The sequence below is a fragment of the Corvus moneduloides genome, chromosome 7 (assembly GCF_009650955.1).
Source record: "Corvus moneduloides isolate bCorMon1 chromosome 7, bCorMon1.pri, whole genome shotgun sequence".
Lineage (NCBI taxonomy): Eukaryota > Metazoa > Chordata > Aves > Passeriformes > Corvidae > Corvus > Corvus moneduloides.
Window position 1 is genome coordinate 19,466,785 of NC_045482.1, and position 16,542 is coordinate 19,483,326.

At 36.9% G+C, this 16,542-nt stretch overlaps 1 protein-coding gene across 20 annotated transcripts in view; it reads right to left on the minus strand.

Annotated features, from left to right (window-relative positions):
• Positions 1-16,542, minus strand: part of MYO3B (myosin IIIB) — a 256,067-nt gene that overhangs the window by 148,476 nt on the left and 91,049 nt on the right. For 17 of the 20 annotated variants that reach the window (XR_004241144.1, XM_032114004.1, XM_032114002.1 and 14 more), the window contains 10 exons: positions 8,804-8,900; positions 7,804-7,920; positions 6,851-6,955; positions 4,271-4,354; positions 3,381-3,583; positions 2,919-3,017; positions 2,206-2,320; positions 1,708-1,834; positions 1,354-1,564; positions 115-262 (listed from right to left, as the gene is read on the minus strand). Coding sequence is in view for 19 of the 20 variants with exons in the window: in XM_032114004.1 (XP_031969895.1) it covers positions 115-262; positions 1,354-1,564; positions 1,708-1,834; positions 2,206-2,320; positions 2,919-3,017; positions 3,381-3,583; positions 4,271-4,354; positions 6,851-6,955; positions 7,804-7,920; positions 8,804-8,900 (1,306 nt within the window). In the remaining variant the exon portion in view is untranslated. Of the gene's footprint in view, positions 1-114; positions 263-1,353; positions 1,565-1,707; positions 1,835-2,205; positions 2,321-2,918; positions 3,018-3,376; positions 3,584-4,270; positions 4,355-6,850; positions 6,956-7,803; positions 7,921-8,803; positions 8,901-16,542 lie in introns of those variants that run through there. The other 3 variants (XM_032114011.1, XM_032114012.1, XM_032114017.1) reach the window with 3 other exon arrangements.

Sequence of the window (16,542 nt, forward strand, 5' to 3'; positions counted from 1 at the left end):
GAAAGATGTAATTATCTCACATTTAAATCACATACCCATTTTATAGAGTACTCCTGAATATGATTATGGTGTAGGATGGTTGATTCAGCTAGACCTTAACAGAGCTGAATTTACCTGCTCCAGTGCAAAGATATGTTGATTGAAATAAAACTGGATCTGTTCATTAGCAATATTTATGCACAGCTGTTCAAAAGAATTTCTTGCGAAGTTCTCAAATCCAAATATGTCTAGTATCCCAACATTCATCCCACTTTCAGCATTGCTGCATGTGAAAATACAAACAAAATTCATTATGGGCAACACCAAGTTAAAATAAAAATAAACATGGTAACTAAGATTGCATAACTGATTCACTCTGCTACAAAAATAAAGGAGGAAAAGTATGTCTGAACCTAAGACAACTTGTGCATTTGTTTAGCATTGTTAAGACTTTTGTTTTCCATTTGCTTACCAATTTTCACAAAGAAGGCAGGAAAACCATAGGTACAAAGTAACAGACACATAGCAGTGCTACTGAAACAAGGGGTTTCAGTAGGCAGATCCCAAATAAAATCTACTGTCTGCTCCTCCAGGCAGACAAAAGGTGTCAAGGTTTAATGGCATGTTTTTGCTACACTCATTCAGAAGGGTAATTACCAAGTCTGCAGCTGCTACAAGCTGGACTGTTAGAAGTCCATGGGCTAACTCAAGTACACTCATACCACAGTCACCACCAGAACTGCATGAAATGGATGAGAATATGTCTATATGACATAGCAAAGTAGCAAGTAGACATCTCAGATCAGAGGCATTTTCACAGCACCTGAGAGGTTCTCTTGTTTCTAAAATCTCTACAGCTTCTTCAAAAGATCAAACCAGCCAGATCAGTGCCTGGCAATGAAATCATAAGGATGCACAGTATAATGTTTCTGTAGTTATTAAAAAAAAAAAAATCACATCTCAAGTAGCAGCACAATAATAATAATCTGAAGTCTGCATTTATTACTTCCTTACAAAAGCAGGGGGACTGTAACGACTGTGAATACATACTGAAGTTTTTCAGCGTCCTTCAATTATCTATCAGCCTTCTGTATGATTTCATGTTCACTACATAGGAAGCATCTTTTAAAAAAAATTGTACAGCACTTCAACCACTCAATTTCCATTGACTTCAGTAGCTAAATTCTATTCAGCTCTTCGAAAATGATGGGGTTAATGTCCTGGAAACAGGATTCAGTATCACAGCATGAAAGCCATTTTGAAGCCTTAGCCAAAATAAACACAGCACTCTTTCTGCAAAATCACAATATACAAATGGATGAGCCCATCAGACATATGCACAGTAAGTACACGATTCAGTGATGTGTAACTTGCCATATATTTTTATCTGGCTGAAGCAGTGTATTAATACGATTCACAATCCAGCTGAAGAGCCGCCCATAAAGTGCTTTAGACATGGCATCTCGCACGTCCGCTGCTTTGTCCACGGTGTTTGTTCGGATAATAGTCTCCCCCCGTGTTACAACACAGTGGGAGGTTAGGGCCTCTTGAAGTTCTTCTGACCCAATGCTTAGTAATGCAGCAGCTAAAAGACAGTGGAAAAAGGCACACAACTGTGATTATGCAGTGGAAATCACCAGCATTGACCAACTGCTACCATGAGCTAGAGACTACCACAAATAGAGCCAAATTGCATTTACAGAACGGACAATGTTAAAGAGTATATACCATTATCTAAGGCTTCTGGGTCAGGAACCTCACTTTTATCTGTTTGGTGTTGTGAAGAAATAGCAGCAAACTCAATATTTCCAGTATTTAAGATTCCAGTCAGTATTCTGTACACTGAGTACACTTCCTGTAAAAGAAGACAAGAAGCACTTTGAAGGAATTCAGTTAGATACATACATCATATTTAGGCTATGAAAGAAAAACATGGGCATTGGAATTGCTATTAAAGCTTGTAGCTTTCTCTGAGACCAAGTTCTACAAGTTCAAGTAAGCTTCTATTTACACAAGAAATAGTGCAACAGAATTGCCTGAGTACTAACTGGGACCTCAGGCTGGTCTTGCCTTCTGAGTGTGTGGTTACACTTTCACAGTTCAATTCTGTCATAACAGAGATTTTGTGGCTTACAAAATTTTGTACATCCACAAAGCCAAAGGGTAGCACTTGGAGCTGGTTTTCATAAAGAAGGTCAATAATGGTTTAGCAACTGAATATCTTACCTCATCAGTAAATCCTATAATTCTAAAACAATGCTGAATCGCTTCAAATTGTCTTCCATAGGAATCTTTAGTAACAATATCATGCATTACTCTTCCAGTTTCATTATCAATATATCTAAATAGAGTGGGAGAAAGAAAGCATCACACTACCACATGTCAATACAAGCTCCAGTGACTTAAATGCAAATACCTCAGTAACTGGATGGAACATTTATCTCAATAACTTCCAATTATATAGTTTGATGCTAATTCATAAGAAGTTTTTGTTTCTGTTGCATTAACATCTGCTTATTCTTTGTTAATGTCTATTAATGTTACCAACATTTCACACACATCCCCTCACCCAGCAGAGATCAGATGCACCCAAAGCACAAACACCAATTAAAAACCTCCAAAGCATATTCTGGGTTCTTCCTGAACCTGAAATAGTATGGTAAGAAATCATAAGGTGGGTTGCCTGCATTTGGAAGTATGACAAAACATCAACATAATGAGCTTGGTTCTTCCTCTTACTCTTTTAATAGTTCACCTTTTCAAGCAAATACAAATAATATAATGCCTTAGTGTCCATCTTCTTCTCACCTTGGGAGGATTAAAATAGATCCTTAAGGGATGGAGAAGGATTAAGAGAGATTTTAAGGCATCATACTGAAAGCAAGTGCTGATCAATAGCTAATTTCAATGAGCAGTTAAAACAAGTGAGTGATAGTTACCTAGGAGGCTTTTTATCAGGAAGTCTATATTCAGAAAGTTTCTTCTGATGATAAAGGCCCGCATAAATATAATAAAATATATGGAAATTTTTTTCTCCCCTGGAAAAAAAAAAGTATCCTTTTAAAGCGCCTGTGTTTATTCTTGTGGCATCTTGTACAATGCATGTAAAAGTAGTTCTTATAATGAGCTCACTGAAGCAAGGTAGCAAATCTCCCACTTGTTTTAGTAGTGTAGGATCAACAGCTGTGCAACACAGAAAACCCAGTGAACACAACATTTCTCCAAAGAATGAAGTGACTCTGGCTTCTACTCCAAAAGAACCTGACTATTCTTGTTGTCATAGCACTGTACAAAGGATTATTTTTTTAACAAAAGACAGTAAAGTACCTAAACCAAAGAATTTTTGATAATTAATTCAAACACTATATAAATGCCATAGAACAGACAATTAATATACCTACACAGCCTGTTTTATGACCCTTGATTTTTCAAGTAGATATTCAGAAATCTTTGCCCCCATTACAGCTCCTGTAGGTGTAAACATCATTTCCAGATATTTTCCAAAGCGACTTGAGTTGTCATTGATGGCAGTGCAGGCATTTCCAAATGCTTCAACCAGAGGATTCACCTGAAGAATTTTCTCACGCAAAGCACGGTTATTGGCCTTGACAGTAGAGATACAAATCAGAAGGATAATTAAAAGAATATCATGCTTACCCACAATCCAGTTCTTGCTTCAGAAGCAAAGAATCCCCTTCTCATGCTTGTATGGAATTAGGTACTGTGCTAACCTTTATATTTATACACCAAGAGGTCCAACAAACTGATAAGAAAATCTCCCACAGGTAGAAAAATACAGATTCTTCTTTCTCTGCAATTGTTCCATCTCTGACTTGTTTTATAATTAGTTAAGAGTACCAAAACCACAGTAGACTAAAGATGTTTACTTCACGTTAACCTGACGTGGTTAATTTTCCCATTATTTTGTGCTAATAAGCATTACTCATTACATTTAAATGTGTAAGATCTTCTAAGATTAGAGCCACAGCAATATTTGTCATTCTTTATTGTATAAATAAACAATGTTATATGTGATAAACACTGTACATAACTACAGGTACTGAACACTGAGAATCTGGCACCTTCTCTTTAAAAAAACTATTGACTGGCTTGGTGTGAATCATACTCTTGCATCTTAATTCAATAATCTCACATGCATGATTACTAAGTCCCTAAATCAAGTGTGACAATTCACATGAACAGCTTTAAGTATTAAAGATTAAATAAAGTGAACATTGGGGTAGGGTTGGGAAGATTTCTTCATAATTTTACATAATTGGCTGGGAAATACCTTTCCCAAGAAGGTCAAATGTTGGACGATCAGATGGGCACTTTCTGTCTTTCCAGCACCACTTTCCCCACTGATGATAATGCACTAAACACACACACACAAAAGAAAAATTAAGTGCATAGCTCACCACATGGTCAATTTCTTCTATTACCACTCCTACCTGTTATTTCATGTTTAGTGCCAAAAGTACAGAATACTTTAGGAGTCAACTCCCTTCTGAAAGGAGAGATAAGCAAAGGCTCAGTGTAATAATTTATTCCCTAGATTACTAAAATGCATCTCGCAATGCCTGATCACAAGGTGCATGTCTGAAGCAGTGACTGACTTTCGAAGGCCTAGAACACATAAACAAGTGACTATGTCTGAGCTCACTGCATTGACTTCATGTGAATTAACATGAATCACAGGGTACAGCTCTTTTTAACACACTGACCAAGAGTTTGCTCTGAAAAATAATCTTAAATAATAGGTCCTTTGTAAAGTGGCTATTCTGTAGGTGATGCTGATATTCAAGCTAGAACAGCAAACTAGCACCTAAACATTTCAGAAAAATGTGCATCTGTTCACTGGATGATTCTGAGAGGACATATCCACCTCCTTCCTGCATGAGCAGTCCTTAACATATGGTATTTTATAGGCTTCAAAAGGCTTCCAGACTCAAGAGACTAGCTAGAATGGTCTAAATCACTTTCCTTCTCTCTGCTCTTATGCTTCATGGGCAAAATGGAAGTTGAAAGCCAGTTCTCACCGGAACACAGAAAAATGCAGATCATAGAAAGTTTGAATTCTAACAGCATTTATTATTTGCCCATTTTTTCCCATGTATTCTACAGACCATCAGTACAAATATTATTCTACTTAAGGTAAAGTGTCAACTGACATATAATTAAAATGTTAACACTGAGCAGTTGCATAGGTTCACATGTTTTTATGCAAACATCTGAGAACTATTGGCATGATACCATGAATACACAAGATTCTTGGCTGGGAAAAGATACAAGGTTCTAAAATACCTGCTGCAATGGCACTTCATATGGAACTGAGACTTGTGAAAAGGTTTGAAAGATGCAGCAGTTATCTGGTGGTACCTTGTGGTGCCTGACAGCAGGTGCAGGGACCAACTTTACATAATGTGTGCAATATGACGTTTGCAGCTCATTTATTTGCTTTCTGTCAGTTATTTTTGCTCCTGGAAATAGGTAGCACATCAATTACACCACCCAACTTAATTGCTTTTGTGTGACTAGGGAAGTCATGCACAACAGTTTACACAGTTAAGGCCCATGAGACCTTATAGAATTGGTCAGAACTTGACTATTGCTTCAGGAGAAATACTAGACTGAATTTTCAAGCTTCACAGGAAAAAAACCAGGAGAAAGCTCAATGGATAAAACAAACAGAATCAATACATTTTCAGTCTGGCTATAGTGCTTATCTGGTGCACCTTTACATGAAGAACCAACATAACACTGGCCAGGTAATGCAGATAAACAAGCTCCTGTAATACTTTGCAAACAGGAAACAGGAAAATGATTTAGAGCTGAATGAAGATTATTTTCTAAAGATGTACAAAACATATAAAGATGCACAAAGTTAGCCTGATGAGCCGATGTAATTACCAATCTTTTTCCTCAGATAACAAGTTCTCACATAAGTTACTCTACATGAGTACTTGTTTTCTTTAATGCCTCCATCAAAGAACATGTAAGTCATTAAAGAAGTATTAATCATCTCTCAGGCCAGTGTACTTCCACACAATCAGTAAAATTCCTGTTTTCTTCATCTTTAATGTTTCTTTTATGTGTCTCCTTTTCTTGGCATTTTCCGATTTCAGGCTTTTCATTATTTTATTTCATTTTTGTGACTTTAAGAAAACATTTTCTATGAATTATTGTGTAATGTGAAGGGTAAAATCATGAGGCTTTTATAAATAAAAATAATTATCAGCCTTCAATATTCATGTACACACAGCACATCAAATTAGAAAGAGTATGAAGTTATAATCTTAAGAATGTGGTAAAATCTTCTACAGCATGGTATTTTATTCTCATTAAAATCACTGCAATATAATTGGATTTGTGTCCTTATTACATTTACAGTAGACCCATCTTTAATTTATTTTACTAAAAAATTCATTAATGGTTCCTATTTTTTGTGACTTAGCATCTTTTTGCAATAGAAAAGTGGTTGAAACTGTGTTAACCTGCTATGGCAAAGAGAACCTCCTATTTTACACAAATGTAAATTATTGAAATACCTAAGTCAAGACAGGCCTAGAAACAGTGTGCAGCAATACTTTGCTGCTGGAGTCAACTGCCAGGACTTCATGGGTGTCCAGGAAACTATATTGATCAGGTACCTCCATCATCTTATTTGACCTTTCAGTCTCTTTTACATCACTGTGTCCTCTTCAGAACTCCCAGATCTGACCAGATTTCTACTCCGGTTTTGCTGATATACGAATAAAAGGCTTAAAGAAAAAATTTACCAAAATACAACATAACAGAACATTGTTCTGCCCTGTAGCACAGTGGCAGTCAGATTAATATAAAACCTTAACCAAAATGAACAGATTCTTACCTGATCTTTGCTGAATGTAACCATGCTTTGGTAGGCAGCATCTGCAGAGGCAAATATGTGGGGGGGATTTGATGAACGCTTCACACCATGGTAAAGCTTGGAGAACTAAATTTAAAGAAATACACACAGTAGTCAAAATACGCAACTTAGCTACATAAATCAGAACTGAAAAGAGGACAGTGACTATTATCTGCCTGTTCAACAGAAGGTAGTTGCCTGTTATACCACAGAACTTCCACTGAATCACCTGGAAGAGGAGTGGTAATTCTCAGCACTGCCCAATTTCCAGAATACAAATTACAACACCTAGAACGTACTCTGATGTTTCCTGCACAAGACAATGAAGAGGATTCTATCACAGGGAGGAGAATTTCAAACACAAGCCTTCAATCAATGAAATAACCAGTTTATACAAAAGAAACTTAGAGTGACTCTGAAATCTGGCCCCCTATCTGATTTAGGCATCCATGGAGACTAATTTATTTCTATCTCCACCTCTCTTCATATTTGTAGGGAACTAAACTGCCTTTATGTTTACAGAATTTGATTAATTTGTTTCTTTTTAGCCAGAGCTGATGGCACAGGACATGTAATAATCCATAGTCAGAGCAATTCTTCAGCAAGCAAAAACCTCAGCATGAGGAGGTTCATATAACCATCTTCTGGTTCCCAGAAAGAAGACCTAAATGCTAGACAAGAGTCACAGCTGTGCCTGGGGTAATCTCTATCCCTCCTGTGGAATTTGTGCCTCCAAGAAGTGAATGAAATCAAATGAAACTGAATTTAACAAACAAAACAAAACAAAATAAATATTTAGCCACACCGTTCTGGAAGAAGAAAAAGCTGAGGTTCAGTCTGTGCTCCTAACTTCCAGCATCACTTAAGTATTTTAGCTAGTGGTGTTAATACAAGATGTAAAGCAAGTACCATCCTCAGCTTGGAATCTCTCTTACCTGGGGAGAATAAATGCTGAGATTCTGGAAGGGGTTCAAGGCTATTAAAATGTCTCCAACATAAGTATAAATCTGGAAGTCAGCATAACGTTTTTGCAGCTGATGGATAATTGTATCCTGAGAAGATGACAAAAAGTTTGATAGTTATACAGTATTTTCCCATTTAGAAAGATTTTTGTAAATATACTGAGAACACTGTTTAAGAAATACTTATTGTAATTGTTACTAATTATTTTTTAAATGCCAAACCCACAAAATCAAATATTTTCAAAATTCTTGCCAATGTCATAAAACTAAGTTAAACAGCAATTCCTAATTGCAAATTAGAATATTTTCTTATATCAGCCTGAGAAGCAAATCTTCTGAAGAGAAAATGGTGGTACACGTTATTGCTGCACTTCATAGTACATGTCCATTTAATTTTTTTTATTTGGCCATGAAACAAGGATAATAATTTTTCAAGGATTAAATTTTAAGTAGTGGTAAAAGACTGTTTAAACAGGACACTAGCACAATTGATTACAATGTCTTTTCCTTGCTGGCATGTAATTTAAGGATTATCAACACAAAAATGTAGAGATACTCTGCAAATAGGGGATATTGTGAAATATGAAATTGATAGTTTTACCACTTTTTATCCAGAAGCTGCAGGTAATATATTATTCTATATAAATAAATTATTTAAAAAAAAAATCACTTAAATCCAGATCTTTATGACTAAACTTCACATTTTAGGAAACTCACAAAAATAATTTAAACTAGCATCACTCATAATTAAGTTTTTCCACATAATAGGGTTCACTGCTACTACTTTTATGGCACTACATAGATTAACGAAGTGAGGGCAGCAAATCAGTCATGTGAGAATTCCTTTGCCTTGATGAGACAAAAGACTGCAAGAAGGAACTATTTTCGTTCTTCTAAGAGAGGCCTAAAAAGCAGAAATAGGCAAGAATGTGAGGTACAATTGTCAGAAACTGCTACTCAGACAGTACAGTACCTCATCGAGAACTTCTAGGTTTACCAGATCATCATCTAGAGAGTACTTGTCAGCTCTGTCCACATGGTAAGGTCCTCTAGTATGTATCTGTTCATGCCTGGAAGTTGTTAGTAGAGCACCAGTGTTATAAAAGTGTATTAGAGACAGCAAACATTAAGATGCAAGGGGGAGTCACGGGTGAATGTTTTTGTCATGCAGAAACTCAGACATGCTCTCTGAAATGTGTAATTTTGCTTGCAATGTCCTTTTATAAAAGCAATAGATCAGCTTGCTGTCCAGTGTACTACCTGTTTTCTCTTTCACAATATATAACCCCATCTATTTATCAATGTTCAGCAAGGATTTAGTTATTCCTCACTCACACTCAGGAAACAATAAAAAAATTCTTCCTCTTTTCCCTTCCCTCCTTGCTTTAAGTTAATAAACTACCACTCAGTTTAATTAAATGTTACCCCCACGTGCCCAGCCATAGTACTGTCATCTAAAGAAGTTATAAGAAGCAGTAAGTAGTATAAAATCCTATTGTTACCTTGATGTATGCCAAAGTGCCTCCTCAGATGACCCTAGACGTGGCCCAAAACAACATTTTTGAACCACAGCTGCCATCAGACTTTAAATTGTATGGATGTTCAGTCAGCTTGTCTCCAGAGATTTAACCCACACAATAAGCAGCAGAGACAAACTGTCACATAACCCCTTTATAATCAGATTATACTGAAGGAATCTTTGAAAATGTGGTGTATATGTTTTTAAACAACACATCATGTTGAAACGGGAGCAAATTAAGAGGCTGTAACATGTCTTCCACAGAGGGTGTGAAATATGAATGCTGTAAGTGCAACTAGGCTTTTCTTTACAACAAACATAATCAAAGCATAGTAGAAGGACACCCACCGAGATACAGTCTGCATCCTGCTGAGTAACACTTAGCATTGATCCTCAATGACAGTCCTTGACAGATTGTTTTTGCATTGGTTGCCATGTAGAAAGTAAGAATCACATGATCAAGCATCCCAAAACATGGCTAAACATTATATCAAGCACTAACAGAACAGTAACCTGGCAGGAAACACTTGTTTATATATAATGTTCAAGGTTAATATGAAGATTTAGTGGGTCTTTTTTCTTTAATCATATCTTCATATGCTCTTGGAATCCTTTTTCAAAAATTAGCAATGAGGCATTTGCATTTTCCCCCGTTATGTACACTTCTACATTTCAAGCTAATCAGCTTTTATTCAGTAAAGAGAATTTTTTCATATCCAAGAGATATTACATCACCAGAAGAATTATTGCATGGAAAGCCTCTAACAAAGAGGAAGGAGTGTTAGCCACGAGTACAGCTTCCCTGATAATTGTGAATCACATTTAAAGATCATATTTTTCTTATGTCTATTTTTATTCATTTTCCTCATTTCCTTTTGGCTACTCAGTGAGCTCTAGAAAACTATTCTGTAATGGTTTATTTGAATTATAACTAAATAAAACTGTGCAAACTGTTTTGTCAGCTAGGAAATAAAACAGTGGGAAGACAGCAGGTTTTGCTGACAGTCCCACTACTTTCCCACAGATGGTGGTTTGCTTGATGTTGTACATATGAAGCAATGAAAGGAGGACATACGAACATAAATACAAAGCTATGAAAGAAAAATTGTTATAGTGGGTATTATTTCCCGTGGGCAGCACAGTGATCATTTGAATTTGTTCAAAATTCCATTCAATTAAATCTTCCATTTCCTGGTCTTCAATTAGGTATTGGGTTGTGGGTTCTTTTAGGCTTTTTTTTTTTTGAGTCACTGTATGCAAAAACATTACACTTTGCTGACAAGCCAGATCCTCAAAGGAGTAAGAATGCACGATGTACTACTAGGGTTTTTAAGTGTTGTTTCCCTTTCAAACCAGAATTCAACCTCTATTTTATCTTATTACTGCACAGAAAAATGCTGTTGTAAATAATGTAAATCATTTCGAGATGGGAGCACCCCTCGGTCTACAAATGAAGGAAATATTTTAACAGTTGTTTTACTCCATGAAGATGTAAATAGCAAAGCAACAGCTCGACATTACAGCTAACATAACTCATCTGTGAAGCTTTTTCTTCCTGGAGCAAAACATCATAGCCACAGTACTGAATTGCAACAAACTGCAAGCAGGGACGCATCTACCAGAGGTGCAAGGAGGAGGGGGAAGAGGGCACATTCAAACCTAAGCATGTCTAATTGCAGAATGGCTTTGTAAACTAATCTGTTATCTGATTGTGTATTAAACTCCCGCTGTTTGTTCACCTTAAGTGATAAACCAATCAATTTTTTTTTTATTGGAAAGAGTTCCTCTCAAACCAATGTAAATAAATAGGGAAACTGGTCTTAGTTAATGGAAGTAAAACATATATACCTTTGTGCACATATTTTCTGGCACTTAACTCATTTTCCTAAGTACATGATTAAGAAGAGGATATTAGGAGCATAACATCACATTAGCTTCAAATCTCCTGCTGGCCTCATCAGTTTTCTACTGACCCCTATGTCCTCCAGTGCATTGACAGAGTGGGAAGGAAAAATACAGGCAGTAACCTTTAATTATTTCCACAATTTTACATCAGAAATACGATCTGCTTTTAAAACACATTTTTAAAATTCTTAAAAAGCAGAAGGAAACATTCTTAATTGGGGAAATAACTGTCAGTACATATTTTGCATAAAAAGTAGAATTATCAGTCATTTTTTCAATTACCCTTCCTTTCAGGCAACGTATAAAAAGTACAAACTCTAAGCAAAAGGAAAATCAAAGATGTTATTTCCTCCTGAAGCAATCCCTGCAAGATGTAGTCTCTTCACAAAACAAAAGAACTGCCGTAAAGGGTGCAAAGGGCGTCACTCAAGGTACCTAACTTTATTATAGAACCACAGGATGGTTTGGGTTAGAAGAGACCTGAAGAGCACCATTAGATTGATTCCAGAAATCTAGTGATGACCACTGTCTATTGAAAAAGGCCCTATGCTCCAAAGCACCCACCCATTACCATTTTATCATGCAGGAATAGCTGGAAGGGACAGTTTTCTTGGATTTTGGAGGGGGCACAAAAGGCAAGAAGCATTTCTCCCTTGGGAGAACCATTTCATGAAAAGTCAGGAAGCATTCATTTGTTCTACTTTTGGTAGAGATAGTCTGAAAGAAGGTAACCAGTTACAGTAATAGAAGTGCACTGTAAATAGCTACACACTCATATATCCTGCTATCAAGGGATGGGGAAAGAAAAGCTAGATGGACCACACAGACTTCTAGATCAAAAAGTCATTTTGCTGGCAGGTCCAACCTGAGCAATAAAGCAACACAGACCAAGAATTTTTGCCTTCATTGGGAAGCTTCTTTAATCTCTCTCCCCTCCACCCCTAGCATCCTTAGGGCCTTTCAAGAGGCCTTTACTGTGGCCTCCTGGTGCAGTTAAGCATTTATGTTTACTGTTTATTTGTTTATTTCTAGGATTTACAAAGGTACAATGGTTTCTGTATCTGGTCTTCTTTACATTATTGCCAATTTAAAAATTAATTCCTGAGATTTACAAGAAAAATACTCAACACAATGAGAAAGAAAAAAGGAGAGAGTGTGATACTGCCACGCAGAGATACACAGCCTATTTCCCATGCATTGCAAAGACTTAATTTTGCTCGTTTACATCAAGTTTCAGCCTTAAGTAATTTGTTGAAGCAAGGTCATAACAGAGGCACTGACACAGCCTTAATTACAATATAAATGCTACAGCTATAGTTTACAACCTCCAGTAAAAACACATACATCATACTCAGAACAGGATCACTTTCAGGGGCCACAGCAGCTTTGAGATTTAAAAATATATATTAAAAAGGGGAAAAAAGAATTTTAAACTCATTTGCCTAATATTCATATAGAAGAAGACTGGAAGAATTGCATTAAATTACATTGTGTATAGCATCAGAGAAATATTTCTGGTTCTGTTTCTGTTACTATCTCTGAGTCCAAAGAAAATTACTGGCTGGATGCAATCAAGTTCCTTGTGGTTAATTGCTTTCAAATCTAAATGTGAGCTGGCAGAGAAGCTTGATATCTGGTAGTAAGAATTACTTCCTTGGATGGACTGCTGCTGTAATCCAGCTGGTTCATAAGAAGGGGGAAGCTGCCATGACACTGTAGCGTCATTCTAATACCTGACAAGGTAGACTGAACATACCTGCCCTTCTCAAACTATTAAATGCTCCTTTCTTTTTTTTTTTCCCCTTTTCTATTTTTTCCCCAGGCTTCTTCAAGTTTGATTCTTCCTGATGTACTGATTTGCATTTTATCCTTCAAGATGCAAGGTTTCACAAGTGTCTGTTCCCCATTACAGAAACAAACTTCTCAATGGTGACCAGCAGTAGCACACTGACCCAGCATCACCCAAAACTGCAAGCACCAAACTCTTTATTGTCTACCTTAAACTTGTTTAAAACCATATTCATGCAAATGCTGAAATTTCTTCATTCTTTTAAAAACTGAAACCAGAGATTAGCAGATCTTTTCTGATTCCTATGAAGAAGCATATTTACATACAGGAACATAAGATACCTAGTTTGTAGGCAAACATCCAAGAGAAGTATGAGCCATGTCTGGAGTTGGCCTCTTCAAACCTGCTATAATTGGGAAGCTGCCACTTTGAACCACATAACCCAAACCACTCAATGCTTGATCAACATTAACTTTCAAACATAACATCACTATATAACTTTTACATCAGGAGTTATTAGATTATTGAAGAAATACAGAAGACCATGGTTTTTCTCAACTTCACCTCCAGTGACATTTGATGGACAGGGCTACCAAAATAAATGTAGATGACAACTGGTGATTATTCAATATTTTTGTTACTTTAAAATTAATATAGATTTATCTACTGCATTTCATATAAGTGCTCCACATTATCTCGTCCAAAAGAACAGCCAAATGCCACACAGAAACCCACAGTATCTAAACTTTTGAAAGACAGCTTCAAAGAATATTACCAAGAGCAAAATTTTTAGAACGCATTCTGTGAAGACTCTTCTTCCCTGTCTGCAGTTCTAAGCTTTTAATCAGGTATTCTCCTCCTTGATGTTCTGCTTCTCCACCACAGTGAAAAGGCAGTTAATAGATCTGTTACTACATTTGAATTTCCCCATCTCACGTTCTGTTATGACATTTCTTTTTTAGATTTTCTCCCACATGCTATTCTGGATAGAGCAATCTGTTATTTTAAGACTGAGCATAAGTAGATAACGTCTTAATTGTTGTACATTTAAATGGGAAAAGAAAAAAACTGAACATTTTAATTTTGTTCCTTTTTGCTGATGGTCAGTACTTTTCAAGGCCTTCAGTTAAAGATTTAAAATTCTACAGTTTTCCATTTGTTCTACTCACAAGCCATGAAACATTTTTTGTTTTGTTTTGTTTTAATGGAATAAAATGGAGAGGTTACTTTTTTTGAGAAAGTCTTCCTAAAGGATGCAAGATTTTATCATCATATTTTATGCAAGGAAGAGCTGGGACAATTGACAGAATACTGGGGTACCACATGACTTTCCCTTTTAAATGTCTCCATGACAAGCTCTGTTGTATTTTTAAACATTATTTATGGAACTTGGTATAATTCCTAGCTTAAAAGGCTTTTAAAGTTTTTACATCTGTTTTTCAACTTTTTCAACACTGAACCAGCTGCCAGCTTTGCCAGCTTGAGATAAAGTCCTGACAAGCACAAAAAACCTGGGATAATATTTGATGTTTATAAACAAACACCAGAGAATATACCCACTTTTCACAGTGCATTTTGCCAGTGTAGACAGCATGAAGTCATTTAAAATTTAGCAATATTAGGAAACAGACTAAATCTCTTCTAACTTTCTCCTTAAGCAGGCTGGCAATTGGCCTGTATGTTGGAATCACTTGTACTATGAACCAAAAAAGCAACCGACCACATGAATAAGTTCAAGACATCAAAAAGCACATTTGGAAAGTGAGCAGCTCTCTCACATCCTCTCTTAATGGATTATCAAACACACTTAAACATTATTTAACAAAAATATAATCTCCACAAACAAAGCAAATGTTTACTGCTAAGGAGAATTTATAATATCCATAATTTGTAACATATCTTTGCCTAGAGCCTTCCCAGAGCCTTCTCCAGACTCTTGGGCAGGAAGAATGAAAATAGAGATGGCTGGAGCTCCAGGCATCATACATGTTTCTCTTCATTAAAAGGTTTACAGTGACCACAGGTACAGTAGAGCTTTATAGAACAAGATTAAGTTCTTTCCTCAGACAAACGGCTACCTCTTTTTCATAGGTGTAATATATTAAGTAAAGCTGTTAATAGCCATTTCTTAAGTGAAAGGAACAGAGAAATATTGAGGGCAAGTGATAGAACACAGATTACACAGCAAATTAGAGCGAGAATGAGGAACAGAACATAAACCTCTACTATGTTTTTGCATTATAATTCGGGGGGTGCCTAAACATTCTTGGTATTATACTGACAAGCAATCATATGAATCTTTATCTTGAAGAACCTATCCCTGAAATACAGCAAGTTTATGGTAAGCTTGACTTGTGTACCCTTTTTTACTTAGAAAATACAGTATTTATCACACTCAGACACACTGAGTCTATCAACACTCAGTTATTACTATTGTAAAAAAAATGTTTTTATAGTTCTGCTTTTCATTCCTGACCAATGTTTGCTTGTTCTGTTGTCCACACCTTGCTGTAACTTAGATTCCTTCTTTTTTCCTCCATTGTCCAATTTTATGCTACATGAGGTATGATTCTTTATGAATGAATGACATTTCTTGTTCTCACAATTTTACTATGTGTAAGGACACCATTTGAACAACCATCGTACAGTATTTGTGTGAATACAGAAATGGGAAAGTAAAAAAAAGAAGGAAAAATAGGAAAAAACTATGAGTGAGAGCCTGTGAAAGCATCCTCTCTGATTTTAAGGAATGCTTCCTGCCTAGAGGCAGCTATATATTGATAGAAATAAGACTGCTGTGACTCCCAAGATGATCTAGAAATTAGTATCCATGTGTTAAAAAGGAATTCTGTATTTGACTTTAGAAGAGATGGGGAAGAATAATTCAGCATGGCTGGAATGAAAACACGTGAAGCAACGTTCTGATGTACTTGTGGGGTATGCCTAGCCCCCGCCCTGGAGGGACGTCTGCTGAGATAAGGAGAGTGCCTAAACCTCCCACCAGAACTCCCCTGGAAAGGGAACTACTCTTTAGTTAAGGCGAGAAGAAGACAAACCCAGAATCCTCTGGGAGACCCTATGCAGATCCTTTGTAGCCCATTGGCCTTTACCCTCTGACACTCATCCCCTGTGTATCCCTATAAAGCTGGCCCCCTGCCCCTGTGAGGGCAGAGAGCAGCTTGTCCCTGGCCTCCCCTTTGCCGAACTAATAAAGCTGCCTCGTGTGGAACAGCTACACGAGCCTCTCATCTCTCTCCCTGGTCTGGCCTGGAGGCTGCCCTGCAGAGCTGAGCTGAAATCACGAGCTGACAATCACTAAAGAGCTGACAGCTTCTGCACGGGCCCTCCTAGCCAGCAGCTGAGGGAAGACACCGGGCCTCGGGAAGACAGTCTCTTTTTGGGACCATCTCTCCGGACCGGTCACAGCTTCCTCGGTCAGAGCTACTGACCCCTCACCAGCTGCCATATGTACTAACCTCTATTTTTCAAGGACTGAAGA